The 16,410-nt window shown below is 44.0% G+C and overlaps 1 protein-coding gene across 1 annotated transcript in view; it reads left to right on the top strand.

Annotated features, from left to right (window-relative positions):
• megf6b (multiple EGF-like-domains 6b) overlaps positions 1–16,410 on the top strand; it is a gene marked incomplete at its 5' end in the record, with an annotated part of 186,077 nt that overhangs the window by 31,918 nt on the left and 137,749 nt on the right. Inside the window, 3 exon segments of the mRNA XM_079510418.1 lie at positions 162–163; positions 165–206; positions 208–268. Of these exon segments, the coding sequence (XP_079366544.1) occupies positions 162–163; positions 165–206; positions 208–268 (105 nt within the window).

The following is a 16,410-nucleotide window of genomic DNA, read 5'->3' on the forward strand; positions in this document are numbered from 1 at the left end:
GTGTTGTGAGTGTGTGATAAAAGGTGGTCAGTGTGTGTCTCACTCACACCGCAGAGATGTTGATGTTCTGTGACAACGGCCAGGTGTCTCTGTTTGACTCATGTATTTTCTCTCTCTCTCTCTCTCTCTCTCTCTCTCTCTCTCTCTCTCTCCATGTGCAGGCCCTGTGCAGCTATGGCGTGTGCTTCAACGGGGGCCATTGTCGTGCGGGGATCCACCCAGCTTTGTGACTGTCCGTCTGGATTCAACGGGCCCAGCTGCCAGTATGGTGAGTACAGGTGGATTTATATATTGGTGGTCCAATGATCATTTCTCTCTCTCTCTCTCTCTCTCTCTCTCTCTCTCTCTCTCTCTCTCTCTCTCTCTCTCTCTCTCTCTTCCATCCACCTCATGTTATTCCCCCGGCAGACTGTCTTTTTCTTATTCCCGCACTTTCCTGGCATCTCTTGTCATTTTGTGTTTATCTGTATCATCCAATTTAATTGAGTTCCATTTTGGGGCCAGTACAAGCACTTAGCAGGTAGTTTAAACTCGGAGGACATACTGATAACAGGTTTGCCGTTTCATTAAAAAAAAAAACATTTTCTGCCAAATCCCCAAGCCTCAATTAATCGACTATACCTCAGTGATCCACGTTTCCCTCCACTATAATGAACATAGGAATCTCTTCACATCTCAAAAAGCAAAATAGTTGGCTTCTTCGCCAACCACCAGCAGTCCAAGAATTTTATCAGCAAACCCATATTGTGGAAGTTGAGCCGTTGAAACAAAAACAGCGGTGGATGTTGTTATTTTTCCGATAACGCCACACGACAGGAAATTCCTCCTTGTGCTTTTGCTTTTTCACCGAGAGTTTCACTGTCCATCCTTTTTTAGTTTAGGCCCCCGTGCAGCAGACAGACACCATAAAACGACGGGGGCCATCAGCGCTCGTCCCAAGTTCAAAGCTACAGGAACCTGACGAACAATGGGAGACAGTCCCCTTTACAGTGTAGGCTACTGGTTCTAAAAACAGTGGGTCAGGACCCCGTTTGTGGGTCGCAGACATATGTGACAGTGGCTGACTGAGGCTAAGTCATTGTTTTTGTGTTATGTGAAATTGACATATTGGTTGTTGACCCAGAAGTTTTGGAGATATGGCTTATAGAATTGTGAGCTTCGTGACACAGGGACAGACCCAGGGACAGACCCAGGGACCCAGGGACAGACCCATTGACCCAGGGACAGACCCAGGGGACCCAGGGACACAGCCAGGGACAGAGCCAGGGACACAGCCAGGGACAGACCCAGGAACACAGCCAGGGACAGACCCAGGGACACAGCCAGGGACAGACCCAGGGACAGACCCAGGGACACAGCCACACACATAGCTGTCTATAGGTTGGTGCTCACTGCTTTATACAGCGTAACTGACTGCAGCCTTGACCTGGTTTTTAGCCCCACAATCTGGCCTGCAGAACCAGGACCGACTCCAGCAGCATCAGCAGATGGTTATCACACACATAGGTCTCTGTTGGGGGGTAAGGGGGGTATAGCCATGTGATATGTGATAAACCCCCTGCAGGCAGGCCGGCAGCCCGCACGGTACATACAGCCTCTTGTCTGGTCGTACAGCAGCGCCCCCGTCACCAGGCTCATACATGCAGGCCCCCCCCTCTGAGAGTGACAGCTTCTCCCCCAAGGGGATCGCAGCTCTCTGTGGCGGTGCCGCCGACCTGACCCATAGCTTCCAGCAGGCTTCTTTAATACTTGAAGAAGAAAGAGGCTTAAGCATTTTAGGACAGAGGCTATGTGAGAACGCACACACGCACGCAATGCACGCACGCACGCACGCACGCACGCACGCAATGCACGCACGCACGCACGCACGCAATGCACGCACGCACGCACGCACGCACGCACGCACGCACGCACGCACGCACGCACGCACGCACGCACGCACGCACGCACGCACACTCCTCGAGGTGCTGCTAGCACAGCTGGAGGCCACTGATGGAGTGGTCTTCTCCAGGCTCTTCCTTGCGGGTTTCAATCCAGTGATGAATGACGGAAGACATCTGTTTAACGTCAACTCAACTGTGCTGGCTGGCTGTGTCCACAATACTACACCCCCCCCCCCCCCCCCCCCCCCCCCCCCCCACTAAAAGAAAAAAGAAGTATAAGGAGAAGGCTGCATAGCATTACACAGAATTGCACACATAACCCCCCCCCCCCCCCCCGGTCATTTGCGGTAAACAGAATGACATCACGTTGTCGTCGACTCTTCAACAACATGAGTCGTGCGGTACAGGCTCTGTACTACTGACGGTTACAAACGGCTCATCTGTACTGTTGCAGTGTTGATTTTGGCAGCAATTTTAGTTTTAGTCGTATAGTCTCTTGACTGGTCTTCGTTTAGTTTTTAGTCACCTGGAATGTTTTAGTGTTGGTCTAGTTTTAGGCGACTAAATGTCATACGATTTTAGTCGACTCAATCTACAGTTGATTTAGTCGACTAAAATGTATTTTGTATTTTGCAAAATGGATTCTATAGGTACCACATGACATAACGCCCTCTGCGATCTCATTCCTCGCTATACCTACCAGAGATCAGTCACTTTGAGCAGGTCTGTGACCATGCAGAGTAGTGTTTTTTTGATTGATTGATTGATTGATTGATTGATTGATTGATTGATTGAATACTTTATTAGTCAGACGTGGCACAGTCAAGGCATTGTATAGTCTGATAGCAGTTGGCATAAAAGAGAGTCTGTATCGTTCCGTGTGCATCCTCGGGGGGAGTGTGAGCCTACGGCTGAAAGTGCTCACCCTATCTTGCTATATATATAGCTCTGGTCCATAGCTCTAATGCTGTCGCATTTTGACTAGAGCTATGTTACTGTCGACTTCCGGGGCTCTCATAAATGCAGACACCAGCCTCTCCTCTGTAGCGAAAATAGAAATTATGTTTTACCTACTCACCAATACAAAGACGGGTTGTGTAATTAGAAAGCCTACTTTCCTTAGTGGAAGCACTCTGAGCCCCCCACCACACGTATAAAAGGTACTTTTTGGCCAGAAAGGGATTTTTTTTTCACCCGAAGGAAAACTCTTCTCTATGAGGGGTTTCTCTTGGCAATATCGGTAGAGGGCGCAGTGGAGTAACTAGAATTGAATTGAATGTTTAGATTTGTATTAACCGTGAGGACGATGGTTTTCATTTTGGCATTGCAACTGTTCAGGACTAGAAAGCCTGCAGTTTCTATTAGCTTGGATTCCCAATCGATGATGTCACTGGTGGACGGGTTTCTGAACTGCCCACAGCCATCCTATATGAGACACAGACTGAGTAGGAAAAAAATGGTGCCATTTTAACATCATTATTAGTGAGGACCTATTATATGAAGATACTAAGATAGGTTGAAAAGTGGTGAAGTGGTCCTTTAAACATCTGCAATATTTCATTTACAAGAAGTCTACACAATTAGAGAATGTAGAAGAATTGCTATTTTGATCAACGATTGCCAACAGCATGGAATTTTGGACAGAATCTTATTCAACGACAACCGTTAGTTTTGGGTCTGAGAGGCTAAATGTCATCAAACGGTGGTCCGTGGCTCATAATGCCGAATAAATAATGCATGGGCCTTGAAAGGAAAACGGTTGAAAACCATTGTTCTTTACAATTTACAATTTAGGCATTTAGCAGACGTTCTTAATTATTAGAGCGACTTACATTAAGCAAGATCAACATCAACCTCTAATAATGACGTTTTGGAAGTAGCTCTGATCTGTGGTTTTCCCCCCCGTTATATATATTAAAAAAACACTCTCTGGTGGTCCAGCTCGCTACTAATGCCTCTCTTTGTAACTTTGTCACATTCTTGAGCTGCCACAGGATAACCGCAGTACGTGGGTCGACTGCATGCGTATACCGGACAGCTCCCAGGCAGCCGCCGCATGCATGCATGCTGCACACGGGGCTATTATTATTACAGTTGTGCTTACTTGTTGTGGTCTTTTTCGTTGCGTTCCCGGAACTGTCAGTCAGTCCATATTCCCCCTCCTCACCTCACTCATGTTGTCACATATAAGCTAAACGCCGTGGTCGGCAGCAGGCAGCTCTAACGCACGGAGCCACACACACACAACACACATCACACACACATCACACATCACACACACACACACACACACACACACACACACACACACACACACACACACACACACACACACACACACACACACACACACACACACACACACACACACAACACACATCACACGGATTCACTCAACGTTTGATGCCCCGTTGCATGTTGTCACATTCCTATTGCATGTGGCGATGTGCTCTCAGGGTGCTGCTTTCATGTGGTTTGTCCGTGTTTGTGTATAGAAATTGGTCCGTGTTTATGCCTTTCAAGGACCTAATTAGTCTCCTGCTCCCAATACTTGTCTGGGGGGTGGGTGGGGGAGGGGTTGTCATATCTGTTTTTCAGTTACATCGTCTCGTGAAACGTAGTAATTTGTATTTTTTTTTCCTTTTCATTTTGGTAAGTCTCCTAGCTCTGTGCTAAGTGGTAAGTATGGAGCCCCCAGAGGCAGTCTTGTCTTATAATTCATATTTTATTTTGAACGGGCACTTGTCTCATCCTTCGTTCAACCACAAACGCTGAGACTAATTAGTTCATTAAAAAAAGATTAAGCAATTACATCTGATTGATGGGGACATGTTTTTATGTTGCTTCATGTTGAACCACTATCACGATCACTGATCATCATGTTATAATTTATGCGTTGTTGCTGTTTTAATTAAGATAATTAAGCGTCACTTGTCGCTACACACCAATGCACATAAGGGTGGCAACATGGATTATGCACAAATAAGAATGATGCACTTTCATATAAAAATTCCAACGGTACCATTTTAGTCATAAGCATAAGCATAAGCCCCAAATTGCTCTTACAATAATCCTTGCACATAGAAGTTGTTAGGGAGCACATTGTTTTGTAATGCACTGGAGCCAATTTATCAGGTGTGTCTTGGTGGTTCTTCAAACCTTTCACCATTTCAAATGGTTCCAGCCTCTTTGCCCTGGGTCCTTGTTGGATTCAAGCACCGCAGAGAATGTCCATGTCTGTCATCGGCAGTCAAGTGGTGTCCTCTGGGATCAAGAGCTTCCAATCGATTCAGATCTTTCTGGCAGGGCAGATGTCTTCATACCAGCCAAACATCTGGGCTTATTTCAGCCTCAGATGCACACAGTGTCCTATTGAAAACCGATCTTATTGTAACTTGCCTTTTCTTTACGACCACATAACCGATTAAGACTTGAAACCAGATATGTCGTTCCAGGGACCCCACCAGAAGCAAAGATTTAAAATGTTCACTGTGAAAGAATATATAATTCAAAGATTTGCACACATTTTTAAGATCTTTCAAAAGTAGCAGATCTACAAGCTTGTAGCGCGGCACTCGGTGCCACGCAGATCCGTCTTGAACACATGACTGTAGAGATAGTGTGTAACGATTTGCGGGATTTTTGGACAGAATAATATAAAAAGAAGTAATATAAAAAAGTTGGCCTCCTGGTGGCGCTATAACAGGCCGTTCTGGAAAATGTGGGGCAGAGGTTCATCGTTGGCATCCAGGGAGTGTGTGTGCAAAATTTGGCATCGGCCGCTTTAACGGTGCCGGAGATTAGCTGGTAACAGTCTGTACAGTACGTATTTCTTTGGCACAGTTCTGCATTGTAAGTCCTCAAATTGACCCTGGCTATAGATAGGCTTGTATATAACTTCATGAACCCAAAGCTGTTAAAGACCCCCTTCAGCACTTTTCTCTAAATTGTTTTTTTTTCTTTCACTTTGTGCAAATGGTTTGTGGACCAATAAGCTCATGTCTTTGGGGGAGGGGGATTTGTGGGGTCACGGTGATGCCAGCAGGGCCAGCCTGCTCCAGGCATCACTCAGGACGAGCCCCTACTGCTGATGCCTGTCATCATTATCATAATTCTGTAATGTACGCTTCAAAGCATCCCAGGCATGCTTTCCTCAGCGATGGACACACTGTCTTTGAACCTTCTCAGGAGCATAGCTATAGCGTCATTATCCTTTACAGCTGAGAAGTGGCTTGGATTCATGACCCCCCAAGTTCATGTTTCATTAGAATAAGAGAGGGTCTCGGCTTAATGTTGCCTGTCAAGGAAGAAAACATTTATAGTTGATGTCGGAGCTAGTGAAAAGTATGAATTCATTTAAAAATATGTGCACTTTCTCCTCTTTTGTTGTAAATAAGGGATGTATTAAGTATAACAAATGATTAAACAGTTCAATAGTTAACTAGTTAAGTTGTAGATATATATATTTTTTAATCTCAGCTTTGTTACTACTGCGTTATGTAAGGGATAATGTATGGCTGAGTGGTCATTGTTTATAGATAAATCACAGACTGGCTGATTAACCACCGACGCCACAGCGCCTCAGACATACATTATCCCGCTTATTACACGACTTGTACTTGAATACATAAATTAATAAATTGACCCAAAACACAACAAAACGACTTGTATTTCCTTGCTTGGTAATGAAAGTATTCCCATAAGTGTCGCGCTGGCCGGCGTCTGCCATGCAGCTGCAGCACAGTCAGAAAACAAGGAAGTGAGTTGATCAAATAGAATCCATTTCCGGGTTACTGCTTCGTCTATTCCTCGCTCAAATGTTTTCAAAAACATTTTTGAGTGCAATGTTTTGCTGTAAATGACACTGTGTGTGTTTACATGGCTGTCATGTTGGAAACAGCAGTAAATCAGTGGAGCACAGCAGGTGCTCCGAGGGTTTGATTAGGCATCGGTCTGTTAAAGAGCGGAGCGGTCATTATCCAGAAATAACAGACAGATGAATTTGAATCAGAATCAAGCATTCGTGTAATAAGCAACAATATAGGATATCTCTGCCTGAAAGCACACTGGCATCGGAAACGTATTCTAGAGTACCATATCTCTGCTGTCGGGAGGAAACCTCATAACACCAAAATGTAAATTTTTCAGGAAATGAAAAATATAAATCTTTCAGGAAATGAAAAATAACCATTTTTCAGGAAATAAAGAAAATAAGGTGATAAGAGGCGACCTGCTCACTCCTCATGATTGAAGGAAGCATGTGCTCAATTTCGGTTTCGGGGCTCTCCCCAGGCTGGCAGAGGGAGAGTAGCGCCCAGGATTACAGTTTAGGCATGAAAAAATGGGGTAAAAAAAATCGTGGGATAACAATGTAAAAAAATATATATAAATCGACTGGGATTGTGGTCCATCCATACCAGTCTGGCTCGCTTTTCAGTTTGGGGGTATTCTTCTACCCCTGACCACCAAATTGGACAGAATACAGGAAAGAAAAAAAAGGTCACAATGTTCTCCGTCACGCAACAGCACACAATGTCTGAGGAGCACAGAAGACTCACAATAGAGTTCCAATTACCGAACGAGGTTTTAACACGTTGCGTATTGAATAGAACCTACTGTATTCAAAGTTTAGGTTAGTTGACAGATGGCTCTGAATAGCAGAGTCAATTAAGCCATTAAGACCAGCGACCAGATTCTAAAAATGTCTTCTAAATCCTGACAGTTTTCTGAAAACTGTCATTGGTTCTCAAACCTTTCCATTTCAAGGATCCCCAAAATTATATGCATTCGGCCTCTGACCCCCATCTGAAAATGACTCCCCAGACGGATAAGTATGAGTTAAAAAAATGTTCGCTGTGAAAGAAAATATATTCATATAAGATTTGCGCCACACTTTCACGATAAAAAATAAATAAATAGCTACAAGCTCGTAGCGTGGCACCAAGTCCCGCGCTACGAGCTTGTAGATCTACTATTTTTCAACAGATAAAGTTTATAATAATGAGGACACAGATGCATTCCCGTCCTAAATGGCTTAATGCTCTGGAGCATGACTGCTACAAAATGTGAACCCTCCACAGTTCAGCTGGCTGGGTTCCTGTGGAATGTTCACTGAGATGGTGCCACCGAGAACCAACAGTCAACGAGATACCAGAACCATACATCGCGCCCCTATAAATTAGACATTTAGCAGACGCTCTTAATCCAGAGCTATACTTACATTAAGCAAGAACAAAAAGCATGGCAATACATCACATACAAAAAGTAGTTATCATGAACTCATGCGCTATGAGCTTGTAGATCTGCTATTTTTGAAAATTTTCAGATGGCGGTCAGCAGGCAAATACAGATAATTCTGGGGGTCCTTGACACGCACCAGAATGGTACCTCCCAGTCCCGGCAGAGTAGTTCAGGAAGAACGGATTGTGTGGCCCTGGTTTTTCCCTAATGGGACTGATCGAGGGTAGCTACTGGGACGTAAGTCGGGACTTGATCACCCCGGCTGGGTCACCTGAGTGAGGGGTATGATGTTGCGAGACCCGAAACCCCGAGGACCTTGGGATACATCACTGAGGATACGTCCCAGGTGCATCCATGTATGTATGTATTTTGTTTAGTTTTACATGAAAAAGGTTGAGCACCACTGATAATAGGAACATGAGGTTTTCAGAAAACTTAGCATTTAGAAGATTTTTTTTAAAGAATCGGCCTCAGGTCTAAATGTGTTTAACAACATTAAACTCAATTTGCCACTCACTTAACGGCAGAGCTACAGCAGGCTTTTCAGCGTGCGTATACGCACACACGCACCTATACGGCCTGGCTACACCGGGCGATTTTGTGCGCGTTTACACGTATACGCACACACACGCACACGCGCTTTTAGGTCCAGTCCTATTTTAAGTGCGCGTACGCGGGGCTCGCTTGTGCACGTAAACGCGCGAGAAAAGCCTAGTGTAGCCTGGCCGATAGATCCATGCCGTTATCCATGTGCATACTCACTTTATGCATCCCTCTATTAGTGTGGTTGCTGTGGGCAACCACACTATTGTTCTATGGCAGGTCCGAGAACTCACCTAAAGTAAACCTTTTGTTAACCTTTTTTGTTCATTGAGTTCAATGTAATCCCAAAAGTATTGTTTTCTGAATTGTCCTGATTCGACAATATAATGTCCAATCAGACAGTGACATCATCAGTGACAAAAAAGAAATGGCGAGACAGAATTCATCAAGAGAAATCGTCGATGGTCTCCGTGTCCCCCTCCATCAGGCGCCCCGGCTGGGCAGGGGGAGGCAGTTTAGTGACCAGGATTACTGCATGTTTTTTGTGAGGGTACCTAGTACCTACCCTAGCAGGGCTGGACTGGGACAAAAATTCGGCCCGGTCATTTTCGTGTGAATTTGGCCCAGACCGGCCCACCACAACCAGCTCGCAGATAGCAGAAACTCTACCGCCCACTCCGTCGAGGCACACACAAACAAACAAGCCCTAATACCACCACTTTTACAGAACAACATAAATGATACAAACCAACAGACAACTACACAAGGGTTTATTTGTCACTCACTGATACAGGTACAGTGAAATTATCATGATGGCACTGGCAGAATGGCAGCACGCCCGGACCTTTCCTGGTGGCCTGCCGCCTATTGGCCTGCCTGCCTGCCTGTTTTTTTATCATGGAGGCCCCCTACGGTCGCGGCCCACCGGGAATATGCCCGGTACGTCCTGTGGCCAGTCCAGCCCTGTACCCTAGGGGACACGGGGAGAACATGACAGAGCGTGTTTCACCACCATCCACCCCCGCACAAACTGTGTCCATTTGGCTCCATTTGTACACTCTCAGTTTTACAACCCTGCTGTGACTCTGAGGGTCCATTTGGTCGCTAACTATCAATCATTCTAGGTCCCCAGATATAGAGGAAAAAGTACTCGCATTTCTTACTTAAGCAAAAGTACCAATACTGCAATGTAGAACTACTCTGTTAGTAGTAAATGTCCGGTGTTCAAAATGTAGGCCTACTTGAGTAAAAGTACTGGTATCAAAATGTACTTTATGTACCAAAAGTAGAAAGTACTCTTCATGCAGAATTTTTTATTTCAATTTTCAAATGGCCAACATGTACATGTACATGTACGGCTGAAGTGGTTAACACCTTAGAAGCCCGGAACTATTTAATCCATTTCATCCAGGGTGCCCATCATTTGTAGCGCACAGACCACTTTTACTGGCGCACCGGAAGCTGGTGTGCATGTCTGTGTAGCAGCTAACAATAGCCACACCACTCTAGAGTCGATCGACAACAACAGGAGGTAATAATAAATCTATCGCGACTAGCGACTGGACCGCTGAGCGCCGTCTAACACAGGATCATTTTTCAGAATTAGACGGGATGATTTAGATCGGGAGTTATGGTCGTTTTAAGATTTTCGTTTTCGTCAGCTAAACAGGCAGGGGAGATTTTCGATGACTTGACACCTCTAGAGCGATGCGAACGGTTTTGTTTTCATTAATCTTCGTCTTGTTTATCAATCTCCGGCTTGGGCACTTGACCGTGACCTTGAACTTGGACGGAGAACTCCGGCTTGGACATCCAAGGTGTTAATGCATGTTTTGTAATAACAATCAAAATCTACAAAGTAACTATAGTAAGTAAAGTTTTCAAATATATGTAGTGGAACAAAAGTGCAACATTTGGATCCCAGATGTAGTGGAGTAGAAGTAAAAGTATCTGAAATTGGAAATTGTCAAGTAAAGTACAAATACATCAACATTGTACTTAAGTACGGTACTTATTAAATGTAAATGGCCAGTGTCCCAGTTTTGCTAGTCTTGGCATTCATCACTATTCCCTATTACCTTTCAACGATAATAGATGAAACTACACGGTGAAGAAGTGTGAACAATGGGCAGATCACTGGTCAAGAATTCAGTGTGAAAAGCCACCGGTCGACCTCTCTTAAATCCTTGACCTTTTGAAATACTATGACGTTGTGATTTCTAGCTGGTTGTTTGTTTGTTTTTTGCCCTCCTGTTTAACCGGTAACCTGCCTGGCTTCCAGCAACGATCTCTCTGCGTTCCGTCAATCTGTTTTGTCACTTCGCTACTCAGTCTGGAAAGTCTTCCATTCAGTGTTGATTTTGTCGACTAAAACCAAGATGAAAAATGTTTGTCGACGCACTGACGAAAACTACATGGAAAGTAAATAAAAACTAAGCTGTATGATGACTGAAACTAATACTAAATCTACTGACAATTTCGTCGACAAATAAAAACTAGACTAAAATGTTAGGAAGGGGACTAGTGGACAAGAGATCCAGAATAAGTCATTTTACACTTGGTTGCAAATAGCAGATCTACAAGCTCACAACGCGTGAGCTTGTAGATCGGCTATTTTCAGCAAGTGTAAAAACAGTCATTACGACGGCATCAAGGCCCGCCAAAATACATTTTAATCGACCAAATCAACTGTAGATTTAGTCGACTATAACACTAAGACATTCCAGGTGACTAAAATGTGACTAAAACTAAATGGAAGCTATTCAAGAGATTAGGACTAAAACTAAAATCAAAATTTGCTGCAAAAAACAACTCTGCTTCCATCTCCAAGGCAGGCAGGACATGCCAAAACTGAAAAATCTGGGTTGGGACAAAAACACCAGTTTGACGTAATAACAATGCACAGCTATACTGCTGTTGCCCTGCTGCAACCTCGCCCTTATTATTCACTAAACTCACCCCACAGAGCTACTGCTGTTGTCCTGCGACGTCCCCTTATCATTCACTAAACTCACCCCACACAGCTACTGCTGTTGTCCTGCGACGTCCCCTTATCATTCACTAAACTCACCCCACACACACAGCTACTGCTGTTGCCCTGTGACGTCCCCTTATCATTCACTAAACTCACCCCACACAGCTACTGCTGTTGTCCTGCGACATCCCCTTTATTATTCACTAAACTCACCCCACACAGCTACTGCTGTTGCCCTGCGACCTCCCCTTTATTATTCACTAAACTCACCCCACACAGCTACTGCTGTTGCCCTGCGACCTCCCCTTTATTATTCACTAAACTCACCCCACACAGCTACTGCTGTTGCCCTGCGACCTCCCCTTTATTATTCACTAAACTCACCCCACACAGCTACTGCTGTTGCCCTGTGACGTCCCCTTATCACTCACTAAACTCACCCCACACAGCTACTGCTGTTGCCCTGTGACGTCCCCTTATCATTCACTAAACTCACCCCACACAGCTACTGCTGTTACCCTGTGACGTCCCCTTATCATTCACTAAACTCACCCCACACAGCTACTGCTGTTACCCTGCGACGTCCCCTTATCATTCACTAAACTCACCCCACACAGCTACTGCTGTTACCCTGCGACATCCCCTTTATTATTCACTAAACTCACCCCACACAGCTACTGCTGTTACCCTGCGACATCCCCTTTATTATTCACTAAACTCACCCCACACAGCTACTGCTGTTGCCCTGCGACGTCCCCTTATCATTCACTAAACTCACCCCACACACACAGCTACTGCTGTTGCCCTGTGACGTCCCCTTATCATTCACTAAACTCACCCCACACAGCTACTGCTGTTGTCCTGCGACGTCCCCTTATTATTCACTAAACTCACCCCACACAGCTACTGCTGTTGCCCTGCGACCTCCCCTTTATTATTCACTAAACTCACCCCACACAGCTACTGCTGTTGCCCTGCGACCTCCCCTTTATTATTCACTAAACTCACCCCACACAGCTACTGCTGTTGCCCTGCGACCTCCCCTTTATTATTCACTAAACTCACCCCACACAGCTACTGCTGTTGCCCTGTGACGTCCCCTTATCACTCACTAAACTCACCCCACACAGCTACTGCTGTTGCCCTGTGACGTCCCCTTATCATTCACTAAACTCACCCCACACAGCTACTGCTGTTACCCTGTGACGTCCCCTTATCATTCACTAAACTCACCCCACACAGCTACTGCTGTTACCCTGCGACGTCCCCTTATCATTCACTAAACTCACCCCACACAGCTACTGCTGTTACCCTGCGACATCCCCTTTATTATTCACTAAACTCACCCCACACAGCTACTGCTGTTACCCTGCGACATCCCCTTTATTATTCACTAAACTCACCCCACACAGCTACTGCTGTTGCCCTGCGACGTCCCCTTATCATGCACTAAACTCACCCCACACAGCCGGCAGTTTTTTGTACTACTGAATCAAACTAGTGTTTACTTTTTTACCGTAGGTTTTACTCTCGAGTCTCGAACTGGCGCTAATGTTTTTCAAAACAGCATTGCTAACCAGCTGTCATTGAAAACCAATGGACATTGCTAGCCAAAAAGCTGCTGGAACATGCAGATCCATTTCCCAGAACTTGATAAATGGCATGGCAAAGAAAAACAACCAAATAGTGACTTCAAAATGTCTTATAGGTATCCAAAGATTCAAGAATCAATGGGTTTATGTGTCACTCACTCATAAGTACAAGCAGTAAAATGTTGTGAGATGCTCTGTACAAGCAGCAACATTTTGTGACATGCTCTGTAGACAGTGCTAACAATATAGAACATAGAATATAGAACAACAAGACAATACTTGATATAAAATATAATATAATATAAAATATAATATAACCTTTTGACCTTTTCTGGTGATGCCATATAGGCAAACATTCAGCAAAAAGTGTAGATCGGCTATTGATTTGTCACAACTCGAGTTGGCTTTGTACGGCTCTTAAAAGGTCTTTAAATAAATACTTTTTTAAATGTCTATGAGAAAAATGCATTGGGAATTATTTCCTGCGCCTGGCGTCGTCATGAAAGGGGGCGGGACTGCGACGCTCTATTGTGGCATAGAGACATACTGTTCTACTTTGAACCCACTTTGGTAGAGGGGGAGTCACATTTTTTGGTCATCAAACAGTGCTACACTGCCCTCGTGGCCTAGAGAGAGGGAGATGTGCCAAGCCTTGATCCTTTTCAAGGTAGATGCACGGTGCAAAAAATGTCAGCACTTTTCCTGACTTTAGTTGTCCTCATAGACATGTGAGAATGTGCCAACACTGTGGGAAGGAACACTTGCTGGACTTTTTTCCACCCTAAAACATGATCATCAAGTATTATTGTTATTATTATTGCAAACGCAGTGAGCATTTACTATGAGACCCAGCAGAACCAGAGGGCGCAGCTGTATCACACACAAAAACACACACACGCACACACACACACACACACACACACACACACACACACACACACACACACACACACACACACACACACACAAAACTTAACTTAACTTAAAAAAAACTTAACTTAAAAAAAAACTTTAACTTAAAAAAAAAACTTAAAAAGGAAAAACACACACGCACGCACGCACACACACACACACACACAAAACTTAACTTAAAAAAAACTTAACTTAAAAAAAAACTTAACTTAAAAAAAAACTTAAAAAGGAAAAACTTTAAAAGGAAAAACTTAAAAAAAACTTAACTTAAAAAAAACTTAACTTAAAAAAAAATCTTAAACACAAAAAAAGAGAACTTAAAAAAAACCTTAAAAAATTACGTAATTTATTCTAATTTTTGTTTTTGCAATTTATGAGCTGCGTTCGCTTCCCGCGTTCGCGCGTCTTACTTGTTATATAAGGAGGAATCATTTTTATCAAAAAAGTGTACAGTATTAGTTAAAAATGTTGTTTTTATGTGGACACCCCCACCAGTTCATCAAGTATGCCTAGTTTGCCTTGTGGGGCAGTGATGGATGGAAATCCACCTGAACTGAAGCCGCACCCAGGGGCAGGGGAGGGGATGATAGTATGATGTCACTATATCACTGTTTTTTTTATTTTATTGGCACGTTTGAGTGTCAAGGTTTCAGCCTCCAGGAAGAAACCCTAAATACAAAGGGAAGATATGATTGCACATAAAAACCACACCAAGGGGGTCTAATGAAGTACTGTCAACAACAGTACATAGAAACATGAAAAACTGGAAAAAAGTAAAAAAATCACGGCATTCCAAACCAGGGACATAGCTGACCATTTAGTTGCCCTACTCGTAGGATATTTGTGCTGCCCCCCCTCCCGACGAGAGCGCTGCTATTCCTCATCCAGATCGGCTATTTTTTGCTGTTCGTGAGGACGCACACAGCCTATTACGCCTATTACGTGGCGGAGCCGCGGAGAAATGTGTTATTTTGAGGGTCAGCGTGGCACTTTTTGGCACATTTTGTTGCCCCCCTCGGCGCGTTGCCCTACTCGCAGTGCGTATTGCGAGTATAGGTAGCGACGGAACTGGGTAAAACCTTTAACAGCGATGCTGAGTAGAGAGAAATGACGGGAGAATCATTTAGCAAGCGGGATATACAGAATATACAGTTACATAATGTGCAGAATGCAAGTGCAATTATGTGCAAAGTACAATACGTGGAGGGGGTTTCCCTCCCCCTCACAAAGACAGAAAATAAAGACAGTGTGGCGGGGTGTTAACCCATTCAGGCCTGACGTCGAAATTTTAAAAAAAAAGTTTTCTAAATCATGACAATTTTCGGAAAGATTTGAGGCACATTTTAACGATTTTTCAAAAATAGCAGACCTACAAGTTCATAGCGCGCCACTCGGTGGCGCGCTATGAGCTTGTAGATCTGCTATTTTTCAATAGCTAAATTATAACAATGTTTAAAACACCAAAAGGGGTTCCCGCCCCAAAATGGGTTAATGGTTAATGTGGTTAAACGTTAACGTGACAGTATAGCTGTAGACAGATCCAACCACTAAAGTACTGTAGATCATGTTTACGACAGGTTATCAGGTCATCAAATTGAACCCCTCTGACTGTGTTACAGTGTGTCACTAAAACAAATCGCCCTTTGACTCATTCCCATGCTCTCTCCATCTCTCCCCCTCTCTCTCTCTCTCTCTCTTCTACCTGTCTTCTCTCCGAATTTTGCCGGCTGCAGACGTCGCACATGTGCGCTGCTGACACGCATGCGTTTTTACTTTTTAGACCGGTTGGTTTTCAACCTTTTTCCATATCAAGGTCCATTATTTGTTCGGCATTTGAGCCACGGACCGCCATTTTGATGAGATTTAAAGCCTCTCTCAGACCCAAGACCCAAGAAAAAAAGGTGGCGATCCGAGCACTCAAAAAGGTTTAAAAGTGAGGAGAGGGTGGATCAAAATCAAGGTACTTTATTTATAAAAGTAAGAAAGCCAACATGTCTTCATCATGTATTTATAAATAAATACATAAATATCGAAAAAATAGTCTGAACTTGGCGATTCAATATTGATATCTTGGCATTAAAAAAATCGCAATATATCACTGAGTCGATGTTTTTGCCCACCCCTAAAATACATATATGTACGTATCGTATACGTGTATGGTGTATATCAGTGTTGTTTTCGTCGACTAAAACTGAAACCGAAAAATGTTCGTCGACTACCTTTTTTCACTGACAAAAACTAAATGAAAACTAAGCTATGATGACTA

The sequence above is a fragment of the Electrona antarctica genome, assembly GCF_951216825.1.
Source record: "Electrona antarctica genome assembly, chromosome: 9".
Classification (NCBI taxonomy): domain Eukaryota; kingdom Metazoa; phylum Chordata; class Actinopteri; order Myctophiformes; family Myctophidae; genus Electrona; species Electrona antarctica.